The sequence below is a fragment of the Gigantopelta aegis genome, chromosome 8 (genome assembly GCF_016097555.1).
Source record: "Gigantopelta aegis isolate Gae_Host chromosome 8, Gae_host_genome, whole genome shotgun sequence".
Classification (NCBI taxonomy): domain Eukaryota; kingdom Metazoa; phylum Mollusca; class Gastropoda; order Neomphalida; family Peltospiridae; genus Gigantopelta; species Gigantopelta aegis.
The window spans coordinates 65,262,847-65,279,284 of record NC_054706.1 but is presented as its reverse complement, the minus strand read 5'-3'; the positions used below and the strand labels follow the sequence as shown (position 1 = coordinate 65,279,284).

The 16,438-nt window shown below is 36.7% G+C and overlaps 2 protein-coding genes across 3 annotated transcripts in view; one reads left to right on the top strand and one right to left on the bottom strand.

The window, feature by feature from the left end:
- Positions 1-32: 32 nt before the first annotated feature.
- Positions 33-15,230, top strand: LOC121380146 (transmembrane protein 104-like). 2 transcript variants are annotated; one of them, XM_041508933.1, is made up of 10 exons: positions 33-187; positions 796-917; positions 1,868-1,952; positions 3,407-3,506; positions 5,540-5,580; positions 5,848-5,878; positions 8,137-8,236; positions 8,743-8,857; positions 11,975-12,068; positions 13,842-15,230. In XM_041508933.1, exons 1-10 carry the CDS (start codon positions 158-160, stop codon positions 14,594-14,596), a joined length of 1,473 nt encoding a protein of 490 aa, XP_041364867.1. In that variant the 5' UTR covers positions 33-157; the 3' UTR covers positions 14,597-15,230. The 2 variants fall into 2 exon arrangements, with proteins under 2 accessions (XP_041364867.1, XP_041364868.1); XM_041508934.1 differs by lacking the exon at positions 796-917 and having other exon boundaries at positions 53-187.
- LOC121380145 (nuclear pore complex protein Nup85-like) overlaps positions 15,172-16,438 on the bottom strand; it is a 48,542-nt gene continuing 47,275 nt past the window's right edge. Inside the window, exon 22 of the mRNA XM_041508932.1 lies at positions 15,172-16,135. Coding sequence (XP_041364866.1) covers positions 16,031-16,135 — 105 coding nt within the window. The 3' untranslated portion in view covers positions 15,172-16,030. The remainder of the gene's footprint in view (positions 16,136-16,438) is intronic.

Here is a 16,438-nt window from a genome sequence, read left to right as displayed (position 1 = left end):
GGGAGATTACTCTAATATTTCCAATAGTTAACTATTTTATTTCCGCCTGTCACGAGTTGTAATAATGTTAGACAAGACTGTGTATTAGAAATACAGAACAACTGTGAACAAAGAAGCAGAAATGAATGAAGTAACCTAACAGAATAAAAAACCAAACATGGCAGAAGAAACTAAATATTCAACTCCAGTAAGTCAAACATATTATGGTCATTCGTTAATAATATTAGCCTACTTTGTTAAACTGTTGTCAGACTCAGTGTTGAAACAAGTGCTCCCCGTATCCATCGCAGGAATCCACACACCCCATTGGGCCATTGTCATGATTGTTTTGTAATTTGACTAATATTATTAGATTTTCTCATTGCATTTTAGTTTATTTGGTTTGGTAATAAACACTTGATAGGAAATAATTTGTTAAATAATAAAATAAAAATAACTGGCAGCCTTTTACTTCTCAATAGTCCGTCCCAGCTGCCTCCATGAACAATGTTTTTTTTTGATAAAAAAAAATTCAGTTTGATTTGATGTAAGAAAAAAAGTAAAAGATTTTTTTTTTTTTTTTTTTTTTTTTTATAAACCCAACTATTTTTGTGTGCAATTTAGAAAACAGTCGGCACAAAAGTAAACAATTTGTAGTACAAATACTATAGAAAGAAAGCAGCACTTCCCTGACCAATACCCCCATTTTAGTGGTTAGGGTTAGTTGTATGGCACCATCACATCTCAGGTGAGCTCAATCACTGAGCTGCATATTGTCTTCATAAGTGTAAATATTTTTCCTTGAATTATTTTCAGGTTGGGCTGGTGTATATTTTCAACCTAATTGTGGGTACAGGGGCACTGACCATGCCACTGGCATTTCAGGCAGCAGGTTGGTTGGTGAGCCTCATCATTGTGATCCTGCTGGCATTCGCAAGGTAATAACACTTAGTGTAAGGAGTTATCACTGTGATCCTGCTGGCATTCGCAAGGTAATAACACTTTGTGTAAGGAGTTATCACTGTGATCCTGCTGGCATTCGCAAGGTAATAACACTGTGTAATGAGTTATCACTGTGATCCTGCTGGCATTCGCAAGGTAATACTAGTAACACTTACTGTAAGGAGGTAATGAATATGCATTACAAGCCCATAAAAACTGCACATCCTGTGCCTCTTCTCCCACCTCCCCACCCTTCAATTTTTTTTTTCCATGAGGAAATTAATTTTGTGATTTCTTCTAATGTGATTTCTTAAAGTGTCTCTTATTTTGTTTTTTAGTTCATTATCTGTGGATACTGCTGTGCCGTAAACAATAGTAGATAAATAAGTAGTTTTTGGTACATTTTTTACTTACAATTTTGAATTGGGTTATTTTAAAAATGTCCATGTCCTAAGGGCCTACAATTTTCACTGAATGTGGCATATATCCATGTAGTAATGAGTGTGTGAAATAACAAAATTACAGTCCCCATACTTTTAAAATAATTCATTATTCACTAAGGTTATCTTTTGGGGGGGCAACCCAGTGACATAAAGAGGATAGGATTAAGGCAGTGATCACTAATAAGGATAAATCCTTTGACCCTTGCCATCCGAGTCAAAATATCTGCTACCAAGAACCATCCTGCTTGATAATAGGGATTTTAATGTTTTATTTAACAATGCACTCAACACATTTTATTTACGGTTATATGGTTAAGGACCACACAGATATTGAGAGAGGAAACCCGCTGTCACCACTTCATGGGCTACTCTTTTCGATTAGCAGCAAGGCATCTTTTATATGCAGCATCCCACAGACAGGGTTTTAATTACTGATAAGGTGCACATTTAATGTATAAACTGAGGAAAATATTAATTGATTTTGTAAGTCTGTTCTCTTTCAGCTTTGTGAATGTGACGTTTGTGACAGAGTCTATGGCTGCAGCAAATGCTGTCCTCGCACAGGACGAAGCTGCATCTGCTACTGTGGTAATTATATATACCGCTACACTTCTTTTGGGTAAACAAGATGTCACACAGTTTTACCAATGGTTTTGTTGGTACTTGTAGATAGTTGTGTTTATTACAAAAAACAAGCATTCTGAGATAACTGCTAAAGCAATACCTGTCATCCATTAAGCCTAACACATTTTCATATCCCCCAAGTTCAATGGCCATAACTCTGTAGAAAATGGGTAATGATAAAGCTATACACAAAATTTCAGCTCACATAATGAAATTGCGAAAAAGAGTCTGGAAAACAAATCTTTGTATCTCCTAAGTTCAAGGACCACAACTCTGTCCAAAATGGGTATATCATCATGAAAAGTGAAACTTGTGTGTAAGAGTACACAATAAAGCTATACACCAAGGTTCAGCTCAATATCTCAACTTAAAGGCATTGTGAAAAACCCCATCCAGAAAACTATTTGTGGGACAGATGAACATACAGATGGACAGATAGAAGGATGGACTGGTAGGGGACTAATAAAATTATATACATGTATGATGCACATAGCATGACTACATCTAGAGAGGAGCAGGAAGAACAGTTGCATTAATCCCCAGAAAAATACATTGATATGCCCTCCCCCCGCCCCCTTTTTTTTTTACTTCACTCCTTCCCCTCCAGTTATTTTAGATTAGATATTGCCTTGCATGTGTGTGTGATTGTTCAAGCTGAAGCCAGATTTTCAGATTTACAATATTTAGATTTTTACCTCTATGTACTGTAAGTACTTCACATATCCCATTGGTCATTTTAGCCATTTTTTCTGAGCATTGATACATAAATATAGCCCAGTGGTAAAGCACTCGCGTGATGCACGGTCAGTTTGGGATCAATCCCTGTCGGTGGGTCCACTGGGCTATTTCTGGTTCCAGCCAGTGCACCACGACTGGTATATCAAAGGCCGTGGTATGTGCTATCCTGTCTGTGGAATGGTGCATATAAAAGATCCCTTGCTACTAATGGGAAAAATGTATATCAGTTTTCCTCTCTAAAAACTATATGTAAAAATTATCAAATGTTTGACATCCAATAGCCGATGATTAATTCATCATTGTGCTCTAGTGGTGTTACTAAACAAAACAAACTTTAATACATAATGTACAGTGGCCTTCAGACCCATACTGTGGTAGAAGCAGGTGTCCTCCCTTTCATCACCAAATGTCTAAAAAAAACTAAGTAAAATTACCAAATAGCCGTAATTTAAACTGTGTCATTCAGGCCCGTAGCCAATGGGGGGTCGGTTGCTTTTTTTAAAGTAACTCGGGTGCTTTGCGCCCTTGTGTGAGGCACTTTGTGCCTCACCATAAGCCTAAATGACCCCTCTCTCATGGCTACGGGCCTGTCATTAAACAAATATTCCAGTCTTTTCCTTTGATTTTTGCTATGTTTGTTATCTTTGCTATGTTTATTACATCCAGGGTTTATTTTTTAGGATGATGAGCAAACTATTCAAAAACATCACAGAAATGAAAATATTATTGAACATAAAGATGAAGTTGATGAGAAAGCTCCACTGTTACCACAACAACCAGGTACACAGAAATAAATAAATTGTGGATCTTTAAAAATTCCATTTGTTTATCATCTTTCAAATAGCATGAAGGTGCCTTTACTACTCTTTAAGAGTTTCATTAGGATTTAAGTACTGGTATACCGAAACATTGAGATATATGGAGAATAACTACTTAATGACGTTGGATATCTGCTTTATCCTGTGATGGTAAAAGTGGTAAATTCAACGAGGCTTTGCCGAGCGGAAATTCTCATTTGGCCTGAATAGGATAAAGCAGATATCCGACATCATTAACTAATTATTATCTTTATCCTTCAGACCATAAAAATTAAGGGGAAAAGTTATTATTTCTGTTATTTCAGCCACATTGTACAATAACCTAGGTCAAATGAGCAATTTTGTAATGTAGCTATGCGTGTCGAAAGTCCTATCCCACTACTATACAGATATGACTTTACTTTATCTGTCATCATATTTTGTTGATAGAAATGGTGGTTGCAAGATAAATGTTTTTAATAAGATGATTTGAATAGAAAAAACTTAAATTGATACACATTAGGATAGATTGTAGGCTTGTCTGTAGTTTTGAAAAGTGGCATTGTTGCATCTCGGAGAAATATGGAGTGGTATACAAACAATCAAACAGTACTTTGGTTTTTAATACATAATGTTTTGTTCATCTTGGCTCATATTAATAAAAATTGCTGTCTAATACGTCATTATTACCAGCACTAGTTGTGGCAGAAAAAAAAATCAATAGATATTTAATGTAATTAATACTTTTCTTCAGTTGGAAACTAGTTATACAAATACAATTTAAATATTCCTTACCTTTCTTTATATTGTTTGTTTGAGTTTCTATGCTCAAAACAATTAGTGCCTAAGTGATTTCAGAGGCGGATCGGGGGGGGGGGGGGGTAGGCCAGAGGCCCAGGCACCAGGGCTAGAAATGAAAAAAAAAAATCTACATGCACCAGGTGCATGCTGGAAAAAAGTTACATGCACCATTAAAATTCTGCATGCACCAAAAATAAGGTAAATCCTGTTAACAATGAGGAAAATACTATTTTAATTACCTTGATTACAGTGTTGATTATCATTTTCTTTTTAATTTAACTGTCTTAATTGTCACTATCAGTATCACTGTCTGACATCCATGCTGAATCACAGTCACTGTCGGGGGGGGGGGGGCCTTACAGAAATCTATAATAGGCCTATTACAAAAACGTACGAATATTTGTGTTTTGTATTGAGCAAGTTATCAACTTTTTTTAACTCGATAAGATCTGTTGGTATAATATGCCTACGGAATTCGACGAGAAGTTGCGATTGAAATAATCACTGGCTGACTTCGAGTCAACTACGCGAGTAACGCACCTGCACGTTCGCAATCATCTGATCAAGTGCCCATATCTGAGGTCGAAAATGTTCAAGGCGGTTACGGTACTTTGTATTATAACAGATCTGGCGGAGTTCAATTTTTCAGTGACGACAACAACTGTGTTATGCGCGTGGATACCCCAAAGTCGGTCTCGACCACCTTCCCTAATACTGTTCACGGATATAACCGAGATATTGCCGGCAATTTTCGCAAATATATTTCACGGAAATGACCGAAAGGGCACCATTGTTGTAAGTAGGATTATGGGATACAAAATGGATGCGCCCATAAGATAAAAGTTATCGTTTTCATGTGGCGAACAGATTACGAAATGCACACGCAAAATTCAACAACTTGAGTCTGAATCTGGTAGACAACAGTACTTGAAAAATATTAGCATGCACCGTGTGCACCCAGTTTTTAAAGTTACATGCACACGCAAAAATCAGCATGCACCGGTGCATGTACTAACACTGCATTTCGAGCCCTGCCAGGCACCCACTAAATTTTGCGATAGTTTATAATTTTATTATATATTAATTTTCATTTTTTTAACGATCCCCCTCCAGATCTCCGCCAAAGTTCCCTTGGCATTCCACCTCATGTCACTGGGGCCCCCCTAAATGGATTTTATGGATCTGCCACTGGATTTACCATGTTTATTGTTTTAGGTTGTGTCTCAACTTTCGAAATAAAAAAGCAAGTGGAAATGGTAAGTTTCATTTTTAATTTGTTTTTTAAACTTCAACATTCTACATGGATAACTTAGACAAAATATTATACATGTATATTGTAAATCATTTGGTGAGCACAACTTAGAAAAAGAGATGATAAAAAAATATTTTTCACTTAAACATTTAAAACTGATAAATGTATACTTTATAAATGTGAATTAATGTAGTTTTGTTTATTTTTATTACATGGTACTCCTAAAAAAATTTTTTTTATACATATTTATTAGATCTTTCTTCGTTTACAGGGTCAGATGGCTAAATTATTTTTCAACCCCGGTGAGTTCATTCATTCATTTCAACTTATTTCCCTGCTTATATCCAATTAAGGTTCAAGCACACTGTCATGGACACACACCTGAGCTATCTGGACAGTCTGTTAGTTGTTAGTGGTTAGTGAGAGAGAATATGGTGTAGTGGTCTTACACCTTCCCATTGAGTCATTAAAATCCGCTGCAAGGCTGTGAACCCAGTACCTACAGGCCTTTATGTCCGATGGCTTAACCACAACACCACGGAGGTCGACGAGTATATTGCTTATTACGGTATGTTTAATTACATAATATTATATTTTATTATTTTTTGTAGGTAATTGCCGTACTATACTTTGTGGTTCATCACAAAAGTGACAAATTTTGTATATTATACAAATGGTTTGAATAATTATATTGATCATCATCATTAGAATAACAAATGATACACTACTGGGGCCTGTTTCACAAAACATAAGTTTACGTCTGCGACTAGCAGTTATACCGGGCATACATTTACATCTGTTTGGCATCTATTTCACACACAAAATTAAATCATTGCAAAAAATTGACATTTTAAGGACAAAAGAAAATGAAATATGTATACTTTTAACTATATTTCTTACACTATAATAGTAATAAAAAACTAGGCTTACGATGTTTTGTGAAATTGGGCCCTGTTATGTATATGTTACATGCAGTGGTGATCCAGTGATCAATTTTAACTGCAAATTAACTGATTGGTTATGCATTGAGCAATGTGATGATCAATTACAAAAATTCATAATCGATTTATATAACATAAATATGCTGGGGTTTGTGTTTGTTTTCATGTGTATGTAAAAATAAACCCGAGAAAAGTAAAAGTAGCGTTTTGTAGTCTTTATCCCGTTGAACATGACAATAGATGTATGGTCCTAAATTCACCTCCTTCTTTAGTGCATATAATTCTAAATGATTGTATAAATGAAAGTTGATCAGTTGGTATAAACCTGTTGTAATTAATTATCAATGACAAAACTCCAATCAATTCCCAACACATACATGAAAAAGATGAGTTTTAGCAAAATTATTTGATGTTAATAAAAAGTGAATATGGATATTTCTTTTGGACTTCACCTGACCTTTCACCAATGGCATTTCCCCCTATTTCAATAGACTGTTCCAAACATCCCAACAGTCAATGACATGGCTTAAATCTTCCAATGAGTCCCCTGCTTCTTGTTCCGGTCATGTGACAGCAACTTCCTTCTTTCTCCTTCGCTTTTACGGTTCAGACATCTTTTCAAAATATGAATTTTAGCAAAATTATTTGATGTTATTAAAAAAGTGAATATGGATATATACTTGAATCAGGTAGATACATATAGAATGCTATACAAGTTTCATAAAAATTATATCTAGCAATCACAAGTGTGATATTTAATTTTTTATCAACCTTCAAGTGATGTAAAATCTGACAATTACATGACAGTTTGCTAAATTTTCAGGAAGGTGTTTTTCTCATTTTTCAAACATCCATTTACAGCAATAATTGTTGAACTGTATAAATATAACAATTACACTTCCTGTAATGTCAAATTATCTCTTATTTTTCAATTCTCCATTATTCGCTTCCATTTATAACTAGCCAGCATTTTGAATTAAACATTTTGAAACAAAAAAGCAAGTATCTTCCTGCAAAGAATGTTTACATTGGAACTGTGTCCGATGTCACAGTCACTAGCAGCCAGTGATGTAGATCTTCTTCAGGTCACACATAAACTTGATTTTAGATTCACAGAAAAAGGTACAAAAATTGTAATGTTTTGACACAACAGACTTTGAAATATAATCAAGTATTTTATTTAAAATTTGGTAACACCTAATTTTGAGGCTTTCGGGCACCTGCTATTGTCCCGACTTCCAGTAGTAGTTTCTACACGATAAAACTAATACTTTCTATACCACTTTTGACCAAAACATATTACAAAAATATAACTTGAAAGGGGTTGCATGATAAAAAAATACATCAGGTTACTACGTTTTGATATCGTGGTTATTTGGCTCGGTTCGATAATGGTGTAACAGGCTCGCTGTTACACCGTTATCTAAACCACGCCAAATAACCACGATATCAAAACGTAGTAACCTGATATTCTATAGGAGACATGCAAATGCACAGAGCTAAGACCAAGGAAACTGACACCGCTTACCAAAATTATGTCATTTAGCAACTAAATTGTACTACACACCCAGACATTCACAAAATGGGTAATAAATTCCACTATTTTGTTTTTGTTTCAGTTGGAGAGAAGCTGTTTTACCTGTGTATTGCCATTTACCTGTATGGAGACCTGTCTATATATGCTGCAGCCGTCCCAAAGTCTCTACGAGATACTGTCTGGTACTTTTTAAAGTTTCTGTAGCTTTATGTTTCAAAGACCATGAAAACCATGGATAAAAAAAAGAAACCCTAACACTTTTTTCATTCTTTTTCTGTTTGTAAACATCACAGAGATTCTGTTTTGCTATTGTACTAATTAATAAAAAGTTTTAAAATTTTAATAATCTTTTATAAATTTCTCTCGTTTACCTGGCTTACCAAGATATAAATTCTAAAGGAATTTGTTTCATTAACATTTTATCGGAGTGAATAAAAAACAAATAAGTTGTAACACAGAAAATAAAGTACATAACAACAATGGCAGTTGACTAATGATTTGTTCAGTGTGTGAATAGTACCATATGATAATTAGGCCTACAATAAAATGCCTAATTAAAGATTACTTCACTCAGTCAGTAAAGTTATGGGACACAGTAAATGGTGTTGTATGTTCCTGTCAGACTGTTGTATCCAGTTGCTGCAATTTAGGACCCCCCTCCAAAGATGACAACTTTATATATTTTCAGTACATGGCGTCCAAATTTATCCAACCTGACATTCTGCAATGGCACTTTTGCCGACACTGACCCCTGTTGGAGATCAATTTCCCTCTCTAGGATGGATGTTTACAGGATATTTGTGGTTTGTTTCTGAATGACCTCTTGTTAAACTCGTTTAAGCTACACATGTAACTAGGGGTGCAACGATACGGTCAAAACTGTATTGCGATATAAGAAACTGTATTGCAATATGTATTGCAATATAATTGATATTATTTATGGGTTGGGTTTTTTTTAATGAAAATAGAAGGCATAACTTTTTAATGATCTTTATTAGTTTCAGCTGTCAGGCTAAATGTTTTAGGCCATATTTTTATTTTTTAACACAATACTAGTCTACTAGAACACTGGCGTGACGGTGTCAAACTATTGATGATGATGATGATGATGATGATAACTAATTTAATGTGTCCATATACCACTAGGGTTTCGAACACGCCCATCCCGAGTCCGACCTCCGATAAGATCGGTGGCCTGACTCGGGATGGAGGTGGGGGGGGGGGGATGAAAATGGGCAGAATTTTGAAAATAGCAATTAGTAAAAAAGTTAATAGAATAAAAAAAGAAAAAAAAAGGTTACAATCCAAAAATAAAAAAGAATTGACTGCTTGGCCGAATATTTATATAATTTGGAGCATTTTAGAAGGAAAGTCCAAAATTAAATAAGAGAAAGAAGAGAGGATTGGACTATTTAATAATATTAAAAAAAAAAAAAAAGTAATTTCGACATAAAATTTTGAACGCAGATCTAAAAGTTTAAAGTACGATCGATATGTCCACGCGAGTGGCCTCGTTAAGGCCATTTGGGTGCACAGCTTAAAGGGACGAGATAGGTTGCATCCCGTCAAGAAAACCCCTAGATTGACAGTCGATAGACGTTGAAGGTGTACTGCTGTGCTGAAATACAGATCTTGAGAAGCCGGATCTGTCTGAATGAGAGAGAGTATCAGACTAGGGTATAGTCCAGTCGTCATGGGTTGGTATAGTGGTGCGGACGGGCCCGACTCCGGAGGATACGAGATGGTATCACTATAAAGCAAGGTAAAGTCTACAAAAAGAGTAGTAGGGGCCGACCCCGCTTCCTATTTCTTCTTAGAGTGGGGCGTCAATCTTCCAGTACTGCTAGGACAGGCTCGGACATGTAGAGACTAAACGCGAACAACCGTGGCGTTCTGCAGAATGGCCTTCATACGAGTCACGAAAAAAACCTGTCGACAGTCCGACGGAGAAATGATGTGGAAGCAAGGAATCTCGCTAAAAAAGAATCCAACCTGGTGGTGCAGGCTGTCGAAATGAGAAGCGTTCCAGCGTTCAATCAGTTCCAATGGCCGCATACATTCCAGTAGAAAACTTCATTTCGCTGACAAAAACAACGAAATGAGGGACCCCCCAAGTCGAGCACACGAAAGCACGTGCAGTGTGCACAAGCGAAACAAACACGTCTTACCGCGTGGAGCTCCAGACTGTGAATGGTCAAACTATTCATAAATTGTCACATTCGGAAATCCTTACTATCGGGCTTTTCCGTTGCTGCTCGCTTAACACGGAAATGTACGTATTGAGTCACAATGTTTCGCCAGATCGACCGAACCAGAGCCGAGGTTATTAGCCGAGGTATTTTGAACGATCGGCCGAAGTATTCCGAGTTCAGTGAAAAACAGCGAAAGGTGATTCTCATTTGTTGGTTTATTTCTTTGAAGATGATAGCCGTAGCCGTAGCCGTATTCCAACATAAAGGAAACAACGAATGATAATGTGTAAGTAACAAAACATTTATTTGTAATTATCGTTAACTGGTTATTTTCACTGGACTTTTGACACGTTTTGTTTAGAAGTTAGAACCAAGTATAACCGACCTATCACTTCGTATGCCAACAAGTAAGCCGACTACGCTTGACGTGATTGTTACATTTCCTGTCATCACCAATTAATAAAATGATGTAGTTTTTGTTTGTTTGTTTGCCTATTTCAAATCAAATAAGTTACAAGGAAAAAAAATCGCGTTACGCAAAACTGTACCGCGGTTCGTATCGAGCTGATCAATTATCACGGTATACCGGTTTATCGTTGCAGCACTACATGTAACTCTAATAGGTATTCTGTAAGACACTTTGCAGTGTTTATATGAAGGAAGGAAATGTTTTATTTAATGATGCACTCAACACATTTTATTTATGGTTATATGGCGTCAGACATATGGTTACGGACCACACAGATATTGAGAGAGGAAACCTGCGGTTGCCAGTTCATGAGCTACTCTTTTTCAATAAGCAGCAAGGGATCTTTTATATGCACCATCCCACAGACAGGATAGCATATACCACAGCCTTTGATATACCAGTCGTAGTGCACTGGCAGGAACGAGAAATAGCCCAATGGGTCCACCGACGGGGATCGATCATAGATTGACTGCCCAGCAAGCGAACGCTTTATCACTGGGCTACGTCCTGCCCCCCCCCGTGTTTATATGAAAGTCAAAGTGGATTCTATTGACAGATTATATGTTGACGGATAAAGCAAAGTCAAAAATATATACATAGCTACATTACATAATCGCTCATTTGAACTCTAAGACATCGTACAATGTAGCTGAAATAACAGAAATAATAGATTTACCCCTTAATTTTTATGGTCTGCAGGATAAAGATAATAACGTAGCATATTGGCTTTATCCTGTTCAAGTCGAATGAGAAATTTTCCATTGTTACCTTCACCCGATAAAGCCTAGTTATAGTTATTCAATTGTAAAACAGACTGTGGTGTTTACCTATTGTATGTTGCCATATTATGGAACTGACGTAGCTCAATGGTAGAGTGCTCGTCTGAAGTGTGATAGGATCAATCCTCCTGTGCTGACGTGTTCCTATCCCAACCTGTTCTCCATGACTGGTACATCAAAGAGTGTGGTATGTACAATCTTGTCTGTTAGAAAGTTAATATAAAAATCCCTTGCTGCTTTAAGGTACAAGAGAATGTGATGTCAGTAATTTTCCTCTTGCTCCAGGCCTAATGTCAAAATAATCATCTTTATAGCCATACTTTAAAAATATGTATGTGTGTGAACAATATGCAGAATAAAAAAATATATGTTAGAAAAGGTGTAGCTCCTAAACTTTGTCACAATATTGTAAAAGTACTACTAATGACAAGTTTGTTGAAAGCTCATGTATTCTGAGTTTTAATGTATTTTTTTTTACAGGCTTGTTTTCTGCTAACCGTGGGGCCATTTGCATTCTTCAACATACAGAAGACAAAATACCTCCAGATCACCACAACACTGGCCAGATGGCTGGGTGAGTGCTTTCCATTCTTGTTTTAAACAGTGACAGAATAAATGAAAATTCTTTGATGAAAAGTTAGACTTCCCCAACACCATATAGACTTCACAACACCCTGAAGATTTGTTTTTCATCCCTGTATCATAAATTTTTTAAAGTAGAAATGTAATCAGTAATTTTGCATAAACGTCCATCTTCAGAAAATGAAGTAAAAAAATATTTGCATGTGAGTGCAAATAATTTTTACAAGCTCATATACCACTAGAGTTTCGAGCATGTCCATCCCGGGTCCTGTCTCTGGATAGCCAGGAGCTTGTCCTGGGACAGAAAAAATTAGCGGACAATTTTGAAATTTACATCCAAAAATTAAATAGTGGGCCTTTAAAATTTTGATGCGCATCTCTAATAAAGAAAATTCTACTATTAAATTTAAAAAAGAAAGTAATTTCGACATCAACTTTTGAACGAAGGTCTAAAACTTTTAAAGTCCGATCTATATGTCTACGTGAGTGGCCTCGTTAAGACGTTGAAGGTGTAGTGCTGTGCTGAAATACAGATCTTGAGAAGCCGGATCCGTCTGAACGAGAGAGAGAATCAGACTAGGGTATTTTCCAATTGTCATGGGTTGGTCTAGTGGTGCTGACGGGCCTGACTCTGGAGGATACGAGATGGTATCACAATAAAACAAAGTGAAGTTTAAAAAAAAAAAAAAGTAGTAGGGGCCGACCCCGCTTCCTATTTCTTCTTATAGTGGGGCGGTCAATCTTCCAGTGCTGCTAGGACAGGCTCGGACATGTAGAGACTAAACGCGAACAACCGTGGCGTTCTGCAGAATGGCCGTCATACAAGTCACGAAAAATACAAGTCAACATAGTCAGACGGAGAAATGACGTGGAGGCAAGGAATCTCGCTAAAAAAGAATCCAACCTGGTGGTGCAGACTGTTGAAACGAGAAGTGTTCCAGCGTTCAATCAGTTCCAATGGCCGCATACATCCCAATAAAAAAACAAATTGACAATAACAACAAAAGTGAAGGATCCCAAAGTCAAGCCGCGAAAGCACATGCAGTTTGCACAAACACGTCTTACCGCGACGAGCTGCAGACTGGGAATCTATTTGCATGCATTGTCATGTCGTTAAAAAGTTTCAAGAGGTTATTACGATTTGAGACTTTCAGTCTAGACTTTAACATTTTTATAAGCAGATATTTTGCCAAAATTTACCAAGTTGCCAATACTTTAGGGGTCTAACTTGAACCCTGATATACCATTTAAGTATCTTATTTCAACTAATTTTCGTGCTTATATCCAATTAAGGTTCAAGTATGCTGTCCTGGGCACACACCTCAGCTATCTGGGCTGTCTGTCCAGGACAGTGGGTTAGTTGTTATAAGTATCTTTACCTTTAAGTCTAAACTGGACCATGAACACACCGGAATCATGTTAAAACCAGCCAAGTTTCATGGTCCGGAATTTTATAAATTCTAAAACACAACCCTTTGATCACCAAATCCTCTCTAAATTAGATAAATATCAGGTCCCCGGTGTGATTTGGTTAGACAGGTTTCACTGTATCATATATACATGTATATACAGTGAAACCTCTTAAAACCAGTCCCCCTATAAACCAGAATTCCCTCAAAACCGGACATATTTTACCACCCTTTTTAAATATCACTAATGAAGGGAATCTCTCTAAACTGGATACCTCTTAAAACTGAACTTTTTTCTTGGTCCAGAGTTTATATTTGATGTAAACAAATGGCTATAATTTATTTTTGTCTTTCAGCATTTGGGATCATGATCATCCTGGCCATCAACAAACTGGCCCACCACAAAGGTCAAGGTCGACCAGTGATTGCCGACATATCTGGCGTGCCCAACCTGTTTGGTGTGTGCGTGTATTCGTTCATGTGTCACCACTCCCTGCCGTCCCTGATCACACCGATCCGAGACAAATCCAGCTTGTACCGAGTCCTCGCCATGGACTACCTGCTCATCCTGGGCTTCTACGCTCTGCTTTCCTTCACGGGAATCTTCACATTCGCAACCATACAGGACATATACACTCTCAATTTCCTACCCGACGACTGTGGCGTAAACAGCGTAACTGACGTGGCCTTTTTTGAGTACTTCCTCGCGCTGTTCCCGGTGTTTACGTTGAGTACAAACTTTCCGATCATCTCCATAACGTTAAGGAACAACATCACAACTCTGTTCTCGAAGGAAGACTCGCCTCGACATTGGGTGTTAACCAGACTTGTGTTTCCGCTAGTGGCAATTCTCCCACCGATAGCTATTGCCTTTGGGACGAATGAAGTAGAGTTTCTAGTAGGCATCACAGGGTCCTATGCTGGTGTAGGAATACAATATGTGATTCCAACGCTTCTTGTGTACTATGCTAGGAAGAATGAAAATATAGATCATAGTAGGAATCGGATGAAGTCGCCATTCCTTCATGGCTTTTGGATTATACTCATAATCTTATGGTCAGTGTTCTGTTTAGGGTTCGTAACTGTAAACCACATTGTTACTCGCAAGTGATCCAGACAGCATAACTGTGATGTGTGACTAAATATTTCTGGAAATTCCATATTCAGAGAAAAAAATTTTATTTTTTTATTTTTTATAAATATTGTTAAATTTCAATCGCTGCTAGTTTCTCAGTCAAAACTTACAAATTTGCTGAGATTTTCTGCAGTGTTATCTGTATGACACATTTTGGGCATTCTGTGTAAAAATCACTTTTAGGACCAACCCTCTCAGATTTCTATGAAATTTGGTACACTACAGTAGTCTGAGAAAAATATCTCAACTAACGTTTGGGAGTTAACTTTTTTAAGTTTGGTGCATGGATTTTTTTTTTCTCTACCTCAGTTAGTACAAAGGTTGCAGCCTTTTGAAAATGGATGGTAACCTGAATGAGGTCAAAGTTCAATGACCTGTATATCAAATTTTGGTTCTAATGTTTTCTCACATACTACTATAGGGGTAACAAATTTCATTGAAATCTGAGAGGGAGAGTCCTAAAAGTGATTGATTTGACATGGAATGCCCCATTACCAAACATAATCAAGTCACTTTTCTGCTAATAAAAAGAAATTTCCACCAACAATAAGTAGCAAAACATGATAGTTTTATTAACAAAATGTCCTTTTATATAAAACATTTCCTAACAACATGATAAATATCTTGTAGTTTGTTAGACCATGTATTGACAATGTTATGTTAAACCTGGTTACCTAAACCTGTTTCATCCTAACATCACTTACTAGATGAGGAGACTTGTTGTCCACAAATCCTTGCAGTGATGATCAATAATGAATGCTTAAGCATAATCCCAAGGACAAACCTGTGTACAATCAGTGTAAGTCAAAGATTTAAATTTGTAAAATGGTGTTACTTGAAACATAGTAAAAAAACCCAAATTTGGTTTGGTTTGTTTAACAACACCACTAGAGCACATTGATTTATTAATCAACGGCTTATTAGATGTCAAACATTTGGCAAGTTTGACATAAGTCTTATAGAGGGAAATGCACTACATCTTTCCTTAAGTAGCAAGGCTGAAACATTGTAATGTATATTCTTGTTGTGTCTTCCATAAACTGTAAAACTGTCCAAAGTGGTGTCTAAAACAGTCCAAGATCCTTTCAATATTATGTCCAAAATAATGTGTAAAATTGTCTTCAGGTTTTCCAACCCCACTAATTATTGTTATGAGTATGTTATAAAATACTTGTTACCCGTGATCAATAATCTCACCAATATTTTATTAGTGTCCTATATAATCATGAACATTAATTTATAAAAAAATTAAGTATTTCCCAATCAACTGTGCATGTCGACACCCTGGTGTTAATGCCTTCTCTTTGGTTTAAGTTCTTTTGACTTGTAGTGCTCTTCTACCTAGAAATGCTCTATGAACATTCTGTGCCAGCAATAGTCACATTATTTGCTTTCCAAAACATGACACTGTCAAGAAGGAACAATCGTTCCCTCGTGGATGATGGCTCGAGACAGGTTCCGAGTCAGTGCAAGGCGCAGCAGTTCCAGCTTTTGTTTTCTCGGTTCAGACAGAGCCTGTAAAGAGAGAAAAAAAGAAGTTAAAGTTTGTTTTGTCTAACATCGCCACCAGAGCACATTGATTTATTAATCATCATCTGGGAACATTTTGTTTTCAAAATCTTGGTTAGTGATATTTCTAGTCAATACCGTTTAATGTTTTAGAATTGTATAGTGATCTATGAAACTTGAGAAGCAAATTGCGATGCGATACTGAACAAAATGTTGCCTGGTCTTAGAGAAGAAACCTGCAAATTTTTTCAATTAGTAGCAAGGGATCTTTTACATGCACCATCACACGGACAGGATAGCACATACAAC

What these genes read in the sequence shown, in the direction of transcription:
- LOC121380146 (XM_041508933.1), top strand. Translation starts at nt 158, where the DNA reads ATGGCAGAAGAAACTAAATATTCAACTCCA. An exon ending in AAACTAAATATTCAACTCCA is followed by an intron (nt 188 to 795) that starts GTAAGTCAAACA and finishes AATTATTTTCAG; the next exon opens with GTTGGGCTGGTGTATATTTT. An exon ending in ATCCTGCTGGCATTCGCAAG is followed by an intron (nt 918 to 1,867) that starts GTAATAACACTT and finishes GTTCTCTTTCAG; the next exon opens with CTTTGTGAATGTGACGTTTG.